Genomic DNA, 12,495 nt, shown 5'->3' with positions numbered 1-12,495 from the left:
GTGGAGAGGGAGGGGGAGGCAGGGGGGAGGAGGGGAGGTGGAGAGGAAGGGGGGAGGCAGGGGGGCAGGTGGGAGGAGGGGAGGTAGGGAGGGAGGACAGGGAGGCAGGGCGGGGGAGGAGGGGGCAGGTGGGAGGCAAGTGGGGGGAGGGGGAGGCAGGTTGGAGGAGGGGAGGTGGAGAGGGAGGGGGAGGCAGGGGGGAGGAGGGGTTGTGGAGAGGAAGGGGGGAGGCGGGGGGGGGGGTGGAGGACGGAGGCGGGCTAGGAGGAAGGGGCCTGTAGCACAGGCTTGGCTGACAAGTCCGGCCCTCAGCTTGCTCTGTTATTAACGCGGTAGGTGACCTTGGGCCAGTCTTTCTGTGCCTCAGTCTCTCTGAGTGTAAAACACCAGCAAAGATGCTCAGCTGAGGCTACAGCTCAAGAGTGACGCACCTGCTCTGCACGTGTGAGGTTCTGAGTTAGATCCTGACACTGGGCGCGTGCACACGCACGCACACACACATGCACACACACACACACACACGCACACGCACTGCTCCCCGCAAAGCCTGTTTTCTCCTCAGGATAAAAATAACAGATGTGAAAAGTGCCGGGAAGGATGGGAACGCTGCTCACCTGACATCTGTCGGCGCCGCTGCTGCCGGGAATAACAGCGGCATGGGGCAGGCGCCTGCTCCGGAAGCCGGGCAGAGGCCCCGGGCCGCGGGGTCCTCACCGGGCAGGGGTGCGCTGGGTGGGGAGCGCGGACGCCTGGCTCCTTGGGAGGGAGCTGAGGCCCCAGCACCTTCACGGGGGGACGGGGGCGTCTGAGAGCAGGACCAGCCCCCTCTGGGGCGCCCCAGGGACACACTTTCCTTCCCGTTGGTTAAAGATTCCTCCGGGGCCGGGGCCGTAGTAGAGCGGGCAGGGCGCTGGCCTCACACGCTGCTGGCCCGTGTTCATCTCCTAGGCCCCCTGGGGTCAGCACTGACCACTGCCGGGGGACACCAACCAGCGCGGTTCCTCATGCTGCCCTACCCTGCCTCTCTCGGACCCAGGCTCCTCCAGCCACCGCAGCTGGGCTGAAGCCGGGACCCCCCAGCAAGTGCCACACCCGCTTGGCCTCTCTGTCCTCCTTGGGGACCAGCTCAGTCACCCGGGCTCCACCTGTGTCCTCCTGCCCGCCCTTGGCTCTGTTCCCCGAGGAAGGCCCTAGTGTCCGCGCCCCCACCCTGGTCCCCAGAAGGTCCCCTGCTCCCACCAAGAGGAGCCAGGAGTGCTCATCCCCACTCCCCCCCGCCACCAAATAAAAACACAAGCCTAACTGCTGGCCCAAGACACGGACAGAGGGGGGCTGGAGCCATAGCATAGCGGGGAGGGCGTTTGCCTTGCACGTGGCTGACCCGGGTTCGATTCCCAGCATCCCCTAGGGTCCTCTGGGCCCCCTGGGTGGGAATGCCCCATTACGGGGGCCTGGACGGTGCAGTCCCACCTGGCTCAACAAGGCCTCTGGGCCCTCACCTCCACCTCCACACACAGCAACTGGCTGGCCACCCCCGCCACGCAGCCCCCCGGGCTACCCCATTCGAGGCCCAGAGGCCGAGGAGGACAAAGATCCTGGGGTAAAGCGGAGGCCTTCCGACTGCAGACTGCTGCCTCGCTCCATCCGAAGCAAGCTGCATGTGTGTCCCTGGCTGCAGGGGTGCAGGCGGGAGGGGCCGTCTCTGGCCTGTGCACCCCAGATGTTTCTGCCAACAGACTCAGGGCCACGCTGGGCACCCTCTCCTCCAGGGCCGCACCCACCTCCTCCGGCCCTGCGCCTCACGCCCCCCTGTAAGGCCTCTCCGGGGCCCAGACGGGGCATCTCCCGCAGGGCACCAGGGTGCCACAGGGAGCTGAGGGGACGGAGGGGCTGCCGGGACGTCCTCAGACGAGGCAGAGCCCTGCCTGGAGTGAGCGTCCTGAGCAGAACCCTGGCAGGCTTCCCGGGAGCCCAGTGCTCCCAGGAGAGAAACCCTGACTTCTGCGGCCCTGGGTCTCCGCCGGGGAGGGCGTCCTCTCAGAAGCCTCCACCTCACACCCTCTCTTCCCCCCGCGGCCTCGGTTCTGCTGCGAGCCACCCAAAGGGCAGAGCCAGGGAGGGCTGCTGGACGCACGCCAGGCTGTGACCGTCCTCTCAGATCTCCGTGAAGAGCCCGCGGCCAGCCGGCAGGGGGTCCTGCAGCCGCGGGGGCCGGGAGTCTGCGTGTGGGGGGGAGCATCTCTCGGGGGCGCGACCCCGCCCCGGAGCTGGCCTGGGACACCACTCTGCTCCGCTCTGGTCACCCCCTCGGGGACCACCGCTGTCTCCCAGCAGCCCAGCCCCACCCGGCTGCTGGTCTCACACGCCCTGGAAAGAAGAGCAGAACGGCCCTCCCCCTCACGCCTCCGCCCTCCCCCTCACGCCTCCGCCCCTGCCACACACATGCTGCACACATGCAGACACCCGCCGGCCCTGTGGAGACGAGGCAGAGTCTGGAGAACACCTGCTGTGGACAGTGCTCTATTGCGGACCCGGCGGCCGCTCCCACGGCCTCTCTGTCCCCCATCCCGGGGCCGGGGCCCCGGCTCCGTCCACCCCAAGGTCTTCCTTGTCTGCCCATCGTCACAGGGGGCCACTGCCTCCACTCCACCCGCTCCAGGGCCCGAGTCCACGCTGCGGAGTGCCCTGCCCGCGGTGGCCAGCCTTCGGCCCCTGGGCCCGGGCGTGCCCTGGTGTCCCTGGCTGGACGTGCTCCAGCCCCAGCCTCCTCCTCAAGGTTCCAGCTCCCGGGAGAGGCGGGACAGTTCCCGCTGGTTGTCGATGACCTTCAGCTGCTGGACGTAAGCCCAGGTGCTGGCCGGACTCCTGGTGCCCAGGGATTGCTCCGAGCCTGGAGGGGGCGGGGCGGGGCCGAGGAGAGAGGGGTCAGGTGGGGCAGGGACACATTTTGCAAATCACATTCCTTCTCCCTGGAAGGAGCAAGGGAACCTTCCTCCACCCCCAGCCCCCCCCCCCAGCTGGTAGGGGGTGGCATCACGTGCGATTCGGATCACAGGCTGAAGAAAGGAGATCCCTAGATTATCAACAGCGTAATTCCCCTTTGGCTGAGTTTAAAGGTGACTGAAATGAGAGAAAACTTCGTTGTAGGCTGTATTTATATGAGACAACTAGAAGGGGTGTGTGTGTGTGTGTGTGTGTGTGTGTGTGTGTGTGTGTGTGTGTGTGTGTGTGTGTGTGTCCAAGTGGGTCTATTTAAATCTTGTGTGTGATAAAACTTCTCTGGGAAAAAAAAGGAACAATAACAATAAGAAACTGAGTAAGCCAGCACTCAGGCCAATAGTTACTCGGATGAGGGTAGCAAAAGAGGGAGCCGGGTAGCACTGTAGCACTGTCGTCCTGTTGTTCATCTCCCTTATGAGACTTGTTGTGACTGTTTTTGGCATATCGAATACGCTACGGGGAGCTTGCCAGGCTCTGCCATGTGGGCAAGATACTCTCGGTAGCTTGCCAGGCTCTCCGAGAGGGATGGAGGAATCGAACCCGGGTCAGCTTTGTGCAAGGCAAACGCCCTCCCCGCTGCGCTATCGCTCCAGCCTGGCGATAGCCAAGAGGGAGCCGGGTAGGAGGATGTAAATCAGGGTCAGTGTCCTCACACTTGGGTCGGGGCCGGCGGCATCCACGACCATGTCAGAATACATGCATCCATCCCATAGAACTAGGGGCCAGTGCTGGAGCGTGGCCTGTGAGTCCACAAAGCACGAGGCGTGCTTGGTTCCATGACGTGCAGCCAGGGGCCAGTCTGAAAAGGGACTGTCCAGACTAGGCCCCGTGGGTCCCACCCCCACCACGGTGACGCCTCCTGCAAATCACTTCAAAGCTCAAGCCTGCCTGTACCTCTTCCCGTTAGGGAAACATCCTACCTGCCTCTGGCACCCCCATGCCCCCAGACACACACACACACACACACACACACACACACACACACACACGAGCTCACACACATACACACACGAGCTCACACACATACACATATGCACGCACGCATATACACACATGCACACATATACACACATGCACACATATACACACATGTGCATACACACATGCATACACGCACATACACGCACACACTTACATGTGGAAATCCTTGCTGCCTGGCTGTCCTCGTGCAGGTGGGAGACGCGGCTTCTGAGCGGCGAGAGGGGCACTGGCGGGGAGAGGTGGGAGTCAGGCAGGCAGTGAAGGGGGCACTGGCCAGTGGCCCCCAGCTGGAGGGCGGGGCACTCACCGTTGCTGTGGCTCCGGCAGTGGTGCAGCATCCGCACGGCCCTGGCCATCATTCTCTGCGGGGGCACAGGGTGGGTGTGAGTGGGGGCGGGGGGGGGGGGCAGGAACACAGGGCCCCTCCGGGGTGGCATCACTGGGCTCTAGAGGACAGTCAGCGTCTGCTGCCCCCAGGCACCCAGAGCCCAGCCGCCTGCTGCCCAGGTCGGACAGGGCAGCGGAGGGGGATGGCGCTGGAGGCTGGGACCCCAACCCCCCAGAGCCCCCGCTTTGTCTGCAAGCAGCTCGGCCGGCTCCTGCTTACAGCTTTGCTGCTGCTGCTGCTGCTATTACCATTCTGCGGCCTGGGCCACCTCCAGGGGTGCTGGGGCCCCCCGCGGCAGGGGAGCCTCTCCCCACTGTGCTCGAGAGCCCAGGGGTGCTCGGGGAGCCGCTACCCACTGTGCTCGAGAGCCCAGGCATTACCTCCCGAGTCCTCAGCCCTCGCTCGGGCCCTGAGCTTCCTCTCCAGAGCCGCCCCGCCCCGCCCCGCCCCGCCCCGCCCCGCCCCGCCCCGCCCCGCCCCGCCCCGCCCCGCCCCGCCGGCGAGGACGCACGCACCATCTTCTCAAAGTTGATGAGGTTCTCCACCAGGGTGTGGTTCCCCTCATGGATGAAGGTCATGTCTGCGGAGAGACACACCTTGCTCAGGGGCCCCCACGCCTCCCCTCCCCGCAGCCCAGCTCCGCACCGTCCTCCGCCTCCCACCCCTCGGGACACTTTCCTGTCACCAGGACCCGTCTGCGGGGCCCGACTCTGCTCTAGGCGCCCCCCACGGCAGACACACGCCCAGGGACTCGGGCGGAGACGGGAGGGGTGTGGGGCAGGGTGTCACCTTTGAGAAGGAGGGGCATGAAGGGGATGACGGGGGGCGAGAGCTTGGTGAGCGCCAGCCGATACACCCGGTGGTTCCACGAAGGGTCCTGAGAGGCAAGGAGCCATGGTGAGAGGGAGACCCCTCCCGAGGCCCCCCTGCCAGCAAGGCTCAGCTTCTCGGCCCCATCTCACGAGCAGGCCCCGTGGCAGGCGGGGGAGGAAGAGGCGTCTCACAGTAGATATTCTTTATTCTTTTTTATAGTTTTTTTATGCTTTTTCCTTTTTTGGGGGGGGGGTCACACCCAATGATGCACAGGGGTCACTCCTGGCTCTGCACTCAGGAATTACCCCTGGCGGTGCCCATATGGGATGCTGGGAATCGAACCCGGGTTGGCCGCGTGCAAGGCAAATGCCCTCCCCGCTGTGCTATGGCTCCAGCCCGTCTTTTTACTTTTTGTGTCACACCCAGGGTTACTCCTGGCTCTGCACATGGCATGCCGGGGATCGAACCCGGGCCAGCCGTGTGAAGGCCAATGTACTCCCCACTGAACTATTACTCTGGCCCCTGCAGCTGCTATTCTAACAGGTGCAGCTTCCTGGTCTGGATTAAACACCAGGAAGTGAGTTAGTCATTAGTCACCAGAACCAGATGTTTCATGGAAAACTCCATCTCTTCTCTCCCCCTCCCTCTCCCTTCCTCCACCCCCCTCTCTCTCCCAAATTCCTCTGAACTTCTTCACCCTATGAGGCAAATTATTTTCCTCAAGAGCTTCCAGAGGCCTACTGATAAGGCACCTCTGAGCCAGTTCTCTCCCGAACAGTCAACTTCCGACCCACATTCCCTGACAACAACTTATAAACGGAAGTTTCAGCTGCACAATTCTTTTTAAAAATATTTTTAGGGTGTCACACCACAAGCAACAAGGGTTGCTTCCTCCTGGCTCTGCACTCAGGGGTCAGGGGACCCTATGGGATGCAGAGGACAGCACCCAGGTTGGCTGTGTGCAAGACAAGTGTCCCACCCACTGCACTATGGCTCCGGCCCCTCAGATGCACATTTCTTTCATTCATCTGCACGCTCTGGGTACTAAGTAGTAAGTACTTTCCTGAGTACTAAGGTACGTCATCTGGAGACCAGGCCCTCTCCCTCACAAGGGGCAGGATGCTCCTGTGATACCACGGACACCAAGTATGCCTGTCCTGGTCTCTCACAGAACCTCATAGCACAGACACACACACACACACACACACACACACACACACACACACTCTATAGGACACTCCACACCCCACCATAACGCTACCGTCCACCTATCAGTCATCTTCCTGGACTCACAGGGCAGAGGAGGATCAGGCGCTGGCCCGAGGGAAGGCCGGAAGGGGCCAAGAGCAGGTAGGGGGCTGGGTGGGACGCCAAGAGGGAAAGCCCGGGAGTTCCCAGAGGGGAAGCCAGCAGCCAGGACTCACCAGCAGCCTCTCGAGGGCCGAGTAGAGCTTCCGGACTTTCTGGGGCAGCCGCTGAGGAGAGGCAGGGGGGGAGCTGGTCGCTGCTCCGGGACGGGCCCCCACGGCCAGCCCGAACTCCCCAGGAACGGAGCGGGGGAGACCCAGGTTCTCCCAAGCCACACCTACCTCCCAGGTGTGGGCCAGGCGGCTGATGGCCGAGTTGCTGAGGCCGAACATGACCGCGAAGAAGGAGTTGAGATTCTTTTGCTCCTTGAGACTGCAAAACACCCAGAGAGTCTCGGGAGAGCCAGCCCAGGAGAGGAGAGGAGAGGCCGGCAGGAGGGGTGGGGGTGGGGGGCCGGGCAAAGACCCCCGGGGCCTCCCCAGGAAGCAAGGGGCTGCTGAGGGAACGGGCCCCGGGACGCTGCCCTCTCTGCCCAGCACTCACTGCGCCGCCAGCTTGATGAACTTCCTGAGCAGCTGGGCCCTGGGGCCGGGCACCGGGCAGAGACACAGCTCCGTGGCCACCCAGTACTGCAGCTCGTTGAAGCGGCGCAGGAAGCGCTCCAGGTTGGCCGTGGTGACGTCCCGCAGGTGTTGGGGGCCCAGCACATAGTGGATCAGCTCCACCTGGGCAGGCGGCGGGGGGCGGGGGGCCTGAGGTCAGCCCGGGACAGGTGGGCGGCACGCGCCCCTCCCCCGACCCCCGCACACCTGGTGGATGCTGTTGAAGAGGCTCCAGTCGTGCTCCGTCAGCTGACCTGCCAGGTCCTTGGCGCTCACCAGGTCCAGCCCTTCGGCTGAGCCCACGGTGGGCCCCAGCTGCTCGGGGTGTGGGGTCTACGGGTGGACAGTACTCAGGGCGCGTCTGAGGGTTCCCAGGGAACAGGGTGGGAAGGCAGGAAGGAGCCTGAGGCAGGGACTGTGCCCCAGATGTGGGGGGAAGCTGGGAGCCCCCCCGGGGGAACAGTCCCTGAGGGGGTATCCTCACTACAGTCCCCCAGAACGGGGACCCCTTTGCGTGGGGCGCAGGCCCCTGGGTCTCCTGGAGACCTCCCAGCCCGCCCCCCTTAGCTCAGCTCCTTCCTCTCCCCACTTACGTCCTGCAAGCAGAGCGGCCCCCATCTCGGTGCGACCTGCCCCCGCACCCCCGCAAGCACAGCCCCACGCTGCACCCCGGCACCCTGCCTGCCCCTACCAGCTCGTGCACATCCTCGGGGTCCACGACAAAGAGACGCTCGTTGAGCCCCAGGGAGGTGGCCACACCGCGGGCGTCCAGCTGCAGGCCAATGGCGTCTGCAAGGAGAGTGCGGGTTGTGTGGGAGGGACGGAGAGCGGGCCCCGGGCCGACACCCCACCGCCCCTGCACCCCAGGGCGGGTGAACGGGATTCCCGGGGACACAGGCTGCTCTTGGGCGACACTGCGGCCTCCCCGCGCTCCAGTGCTCCTTTGTCGAATGCACACCGTGAGATCCGCCCAGACTCGCCAGGCCAGGGGACCCGCTGGTGGGAACACCCCGTGGGCACGGGGTGCAGACCAGGGCCTCCCCAGCTATCGGGACGTGCCTGCCACACGTCTTGGTGCTGGTGCTCATCAGGTCCACGTGGACCGGAGCTCTGTCGCAGCCCCTCAAGGGCACAGGACCGTGCACAAGACCATAGTCCCTTCCCAAGAGAACCTAATGAGTGGGTTTTTTTGTTTTTTGTTTTTGCTTTTTTTAGGTCATACCCGGCAATGCACAGGGGTCACTCCTGGCTCTGCACTCAGGAATTACCCCTGGCAGTGCCCATATGGGATGCTGGGAATCGAACCCAGGTCGGCCGCGTGCAAGGCAAACGCCCTCCCCGCTGTGGTGTCGCTCCAGCCCCCCCAGTGAGTGTTTTGACTCAGTATTTTCCTCATCTGTCTTAGTTAGATGTAATCATTTCACTTTATTCTTTTTGAACCTTGCTGCCACACCCAGGAATGCTCAGGCTTTTCCTCTGACTCTGTGCTCTGAGGTGGCTCCTGGCAGTGCTCAGGGGACCATACATGTTGCCAGGGCTTGGTCACACGCCAAGAAAATGCACTTCCTCTGGCACTTTCTTTTCAATAGTTTTTAAATTATGTAACACTAGCAGTACAGGCTGGAGAGGGCTTATAAGCACACATACACAGAGCAGGAAATAATAAAGTCTGGTCTGGACTGGCTAAAGAAACTGGTACATCTACACAAATGGAATACTATGCAGCTGTCAGGAAAGATGAAGTCATGAAATTTGCTAATTAGTGGATGTTCATGGAGAGTATCGTGCTAGGTGAAATGAGTCAGGAAGAGAGGGACAGACACAGAAAGACTGCACTCATTTGTGGAATATAAAATAACGTAATATGAGACTGACACCCAAGGTTAGTAGACACAAGGGCCAGGAGGACTGCTCAGCGATTGGAAGCCTGCCTCAGGAGCTGGGGGAGAAGGAGATGGGATAGAGTAGGGACCACTAAGTCAATGATGGTTGGAGGGGTTACTTGGGGTGGAGATGTGTGCTGAAAGTAGATAAAGGACCAAATATGACGGCCTCTCAGTATTTGTACTGCAAACCGTAATGTTCAAAAGGAGAGAGGAAGAAGGAAGGTGCCTGCCACAGAGGCGGGGTGGTGGTGGGAGGGATACTGGGGACATCGGTGGTGAAAACTGTACACTAGTGGAGGAATGGGTGTTCATTGTATGACTGAAACTCAAACATGAAAGCTTTGTAACTGTATCTCACGGTGATTCAATAAAATAAAATTAAAATTAAAAACCATGAAAGCTGGCAGGAGCAATAGTACAGCGGGTAGGGCATTTGCCTTGCACGCGGCCGACCCGGGTTCAATTCCCAGCATCCCATATGGTCCCCTGAGCAGTGCCAGGGGTAATTCCTGAGTACGGAGCCAGGAATCAGCCCTGAGCATCGCCAGGTGTGACCCAAAAAGCCAAAAAAAAAAAAAAAATGAAAGCTTTGTAATTGTATCTCACAGTGATTCAATAAAATAAAATTAAAATTAAAAAATTAAGTCTGGTCTAGTAATCAGACCAGATTACTAGTCTGATGTGGGTGAGAAGACTGGAGACCGGTACCCTAGGCGCTGGACCCAGAAATCGCAATCAAGATTTTGGCCACGATTTTGGGCAACTGCAATTCTCCAGGTAACCACAAGAGGGCAGTGCTTCGCAGAGCCGCACCAGACACAGGTGACCTCATCCTCTCCCCTTTTTCTGAAGGAAGAAGGTTTAAATCTCACCACCACTCTGGGCTTTATTATGGGTACCCATAATTCTTGTCTATGTCGGATACTGACTGCAGTCTTCATGGGAAGACGGTAGTGGTATCTTTTTTTACTGGTGTTTGTTTGGGGGTCACACCTGGCGATGCTCAGGGGTCACTCCTGGCTCTGAACTCAGGGATCACTCCTGGCGGTGCTCGGGGGATGATATGGGATGCCAGGGATCAAACCCGAGTCAGCCATGTGCTAGGCAAGCGCCCTCCCCGCTGGACTGTCCCTCCAGTCCCGGTAGTGGTTTTTCATGTTCCAGAGAGAGGTCTTAATAACCTTTCTTACTCCGTTCTGATCCAGGCCCCGGCTAACTGCCCTGCAGCCACCCCCATTCCCCAGCCACAGTGGCCTCTGTGCTTAGCACAGCCAGAGGACTCGCTGGACATAAGAGGAGACGGAGGCACTGGTGAAGAGATGGGTGTTCGAGCATTGTATAACTGAGACTTAAACCTGAAAACTTTGTAACTTTCCACATGGTGACTCAATAAAAAAAATTTTTTAAAAAAAAAAGAGGAGACGGAGGCCCCAAGCCACACGACATCAGCCAGCTCAGAAGGGGCGGGTGGGTCTGGGCGCCCAGCTCGTACCCGTCACCCAGCTGCTCTCTCCTGCTGGGACCTCGAGCAACAAGCACAGGGCTGGCCCATATATGATCCTCAGAAAGGTTGCCTGACAACATGAGCCTCAATTTAAAGGTCATTTAATCCCCTTAAGCTCCAGTTTCCTCTTCTGGAAGCAAAACAGACATGCATACTTCCTCGCTTTATTAAAATTAAATGAATATACACGCCCAGTGGTAATAGCAGTTGTATGGTGCGGCTCAGTGGTTGAGCCTGGCACCACAAATAATAATGACAGTAACAGTATCTACAGTCCTGCTGACCATGTGTCCGACACCATTCTAAACACTTTAATTTGGGGGTTACCTCTGGTGGTGCTCAGGGGTTATCTTCAGCTCTGTGTGCAGGAGCAACTCCCGGTGGTACTTAAAGGACCGTGCAGTGCAGGGGCTGGACCCCAGGGCTCCTGCATGCCAAGCTGTGCTCAGCCAATCAAGAGCTCTCCCCCGCTCGCTACTCGGACAGCTTCGGTAGATCCACTCTTACCTGGCCCCCACAACTCTTCTCCGAAGCTGACCATCCCACTGTCCACTCTCACCTGGCCCTCACAACTCCTCTCCGAAGCTGACCATCCCACTGTCCACTCTCACCTGGCCCCCACAACTCCTCTCCAAAGCTGACCATCCCACTGTCCACTCTCACCTGGCCCCCACAACTCTTCTCCGAAGCTGACCATCCCACTGTCCACTCTCACCTGGCCCTCACAACTCCTCTCCGAAGCTGACCATCCCACTGTCCACTCTCACCTGGCCCCCACAACTCCTCTCCGAAGCTGACCATCCCACTGTCCACTCTCACCTGGCCCTCACAACTCCTCTCCGAAGCTGACCATCCCACTGTCCACTCTCACCTGGCCCTCACAACTCCTCTCCGAAGCTGACCATCCCACTGTCCACTCTCACCTGGCCCTCACAACTCCTCTCCGAAGCTGACCATCCCACTGTCTGCACTTTAAAGACAGGACAGAGGCGAGGCCCCCAACTGTGCTGGCGGGAGCTCGCACTCTTGCACACCACCTGCCAACGCCTCCATGAGACCCGCCATGCAGGAGCCATAGGTCAGCGGGGAGGCCGCTTGCCTCGCATGCAGATGACCCGGGTTCGATCCCCGGCACCCCACTGGTCCCCCAAGCTCTCTAGGAGTAATCCCTGAGCATCACCAGGTGTGGCCCCCCACCAAAAATTAATAAGTAATGAATAAACCTCCTAGAACGGCGAACCTTCACCCACAGGGACAAAGACGGTCTCGATGGGGAGAGACCCCGGGCACAGATCTGAGGGGGACCCCACAGGAGGCTGCAGACACCAACTTACCCCCTGCCGAGTTGACCTTCACCAGCACCTGCCCCTTGGTCCAGCCGTCCCGCTGGGCCAGTGCAGCCATCACCTCCCTCACGGAGGCTGTCACAGGCAGCTGCAGGCTCAGCACCGAGTGGTCCCGCCGGCAGATGTCATATGAGACTGCAGGGGATGGTGAGAGGGTGCTACAGGAGGGCGTCCCCGGGAGAGAGGGGACAGCGACATAGCAGAGGGAGGGGCTCACAGAGGCAGGAAGGGCAGACTCAGGGTGATGGGGGCTGACACGGAGAGAGGGCCCAGGAGAGAGGCCTGGAGAGAGACCCCCCCCCGGGGCTGCAGCCTATCCCCCCCCACACCCCCGCAGCGTTACAGCCCGTCCCCGACCAGGTCCCAGAAGCCAGCCAGTGGCCCCAACCACCGACCTTTGTCCCCGACTCGGATAGTACAGTTGCTGCTGGGGACGCGCTCGTCCTGGCCGGGAAGCCAAACAGGCACGTTCCGAGCCTGAGGAGAAGAGAAAGTGAAGGGCAACGGCCCGGTCCGTGTCCCCGGAGTGGAGCGGTGACCCACACCTGAGCCCAGGTAAGGAGCTTCCGGGGCCCGGGGGGAGGGGGGCTCATGTGTTCGCAGCAGCTCTCTGGCACAGCGACTCTGCAACCCCGCTGAGGCTCAGGGAGGTTAGCGGACTGGCCCG

The 12,495-nt window shown here is 60.8% G+C and overlaps 1 protein-coding gene across 2 annotated transcripts in view; it reads right to left on the bottom strand.

Annotated features, from left to right (window-relative positions):
- Positions 1-2,504: 2,504 nt before the first annotated feature.
- The window catches only part of RAPGEF3 (Rap guanine nucleotide exchange factor 3), a 30,164-nt gene continuing 20,173 nt past the window's right edge, over positions 2,505-12,495 (bottom strand). For both annotated transcript variants that reach the window (XM_012933221.2, XM_055143079.1), the window contains exons 17-28: positions 12,224-12,305; positions 11,817-11,963; positions 7,784-7,881; positions 7,300-7,425; positions 7,034-7,215; positions 6,772-6,862; positions 6,607-6,657; positions 5,159-5,246; positions 4,885-4,949; positions 4,289-4,343; positions 4,136-4,207; positions 2,505-2,890 (exon numbers count right to left, since the gene is read on the bottom strand). In XM_012933221.2, coding sequence (XP_012788675.2) covers positions 2,772-2,890; positions 4,136-4,207; positions 4,289-4,343; positions 4,885-4,949; positions 5,159-5,246; positions 6,607-6,657; positions 6,772-6,862; positions 7,034-7,215; positions 7,300-7,425; positions 7,784-7,881; positions 11,817-11,963; positions 12,224-12,305 — 1,176 coding nt within the window. In that variant the 3' untranslated portion in view covers positions 2,505-2,771. The remainder of the gene's footprint in view (positions 2,891-4,135; positions 4,208-4,288; positions 4,344-4,884; positions 4,950-5,158; positions 5,247-6,606; positions 6,658-6,771; positions 6,863-7,033; positions 7,216-7,299; positions 7,426-7,783; positions 7,882-11,816; positions 11,964-12,223; positions 12,306-12,495) is intronic.

Source organism: Sorex araneus, chromosome 6 (genome assembly GCF_027595985.1).
Source record: "Sorex araneus isolate mSorAra2 chromosome 6, mSorAra2.pri, whole genome shotgun sequence".
Taxonomy (NCBI): Eukaryota; Metazoa; Chordata; class Mammalia; order Eulipotyphla; family Soricidae; genus Sorex; species Sorex araneus.
This window is presented reverse-complemented; position numbering and strand designations above follow the sequence as displayed.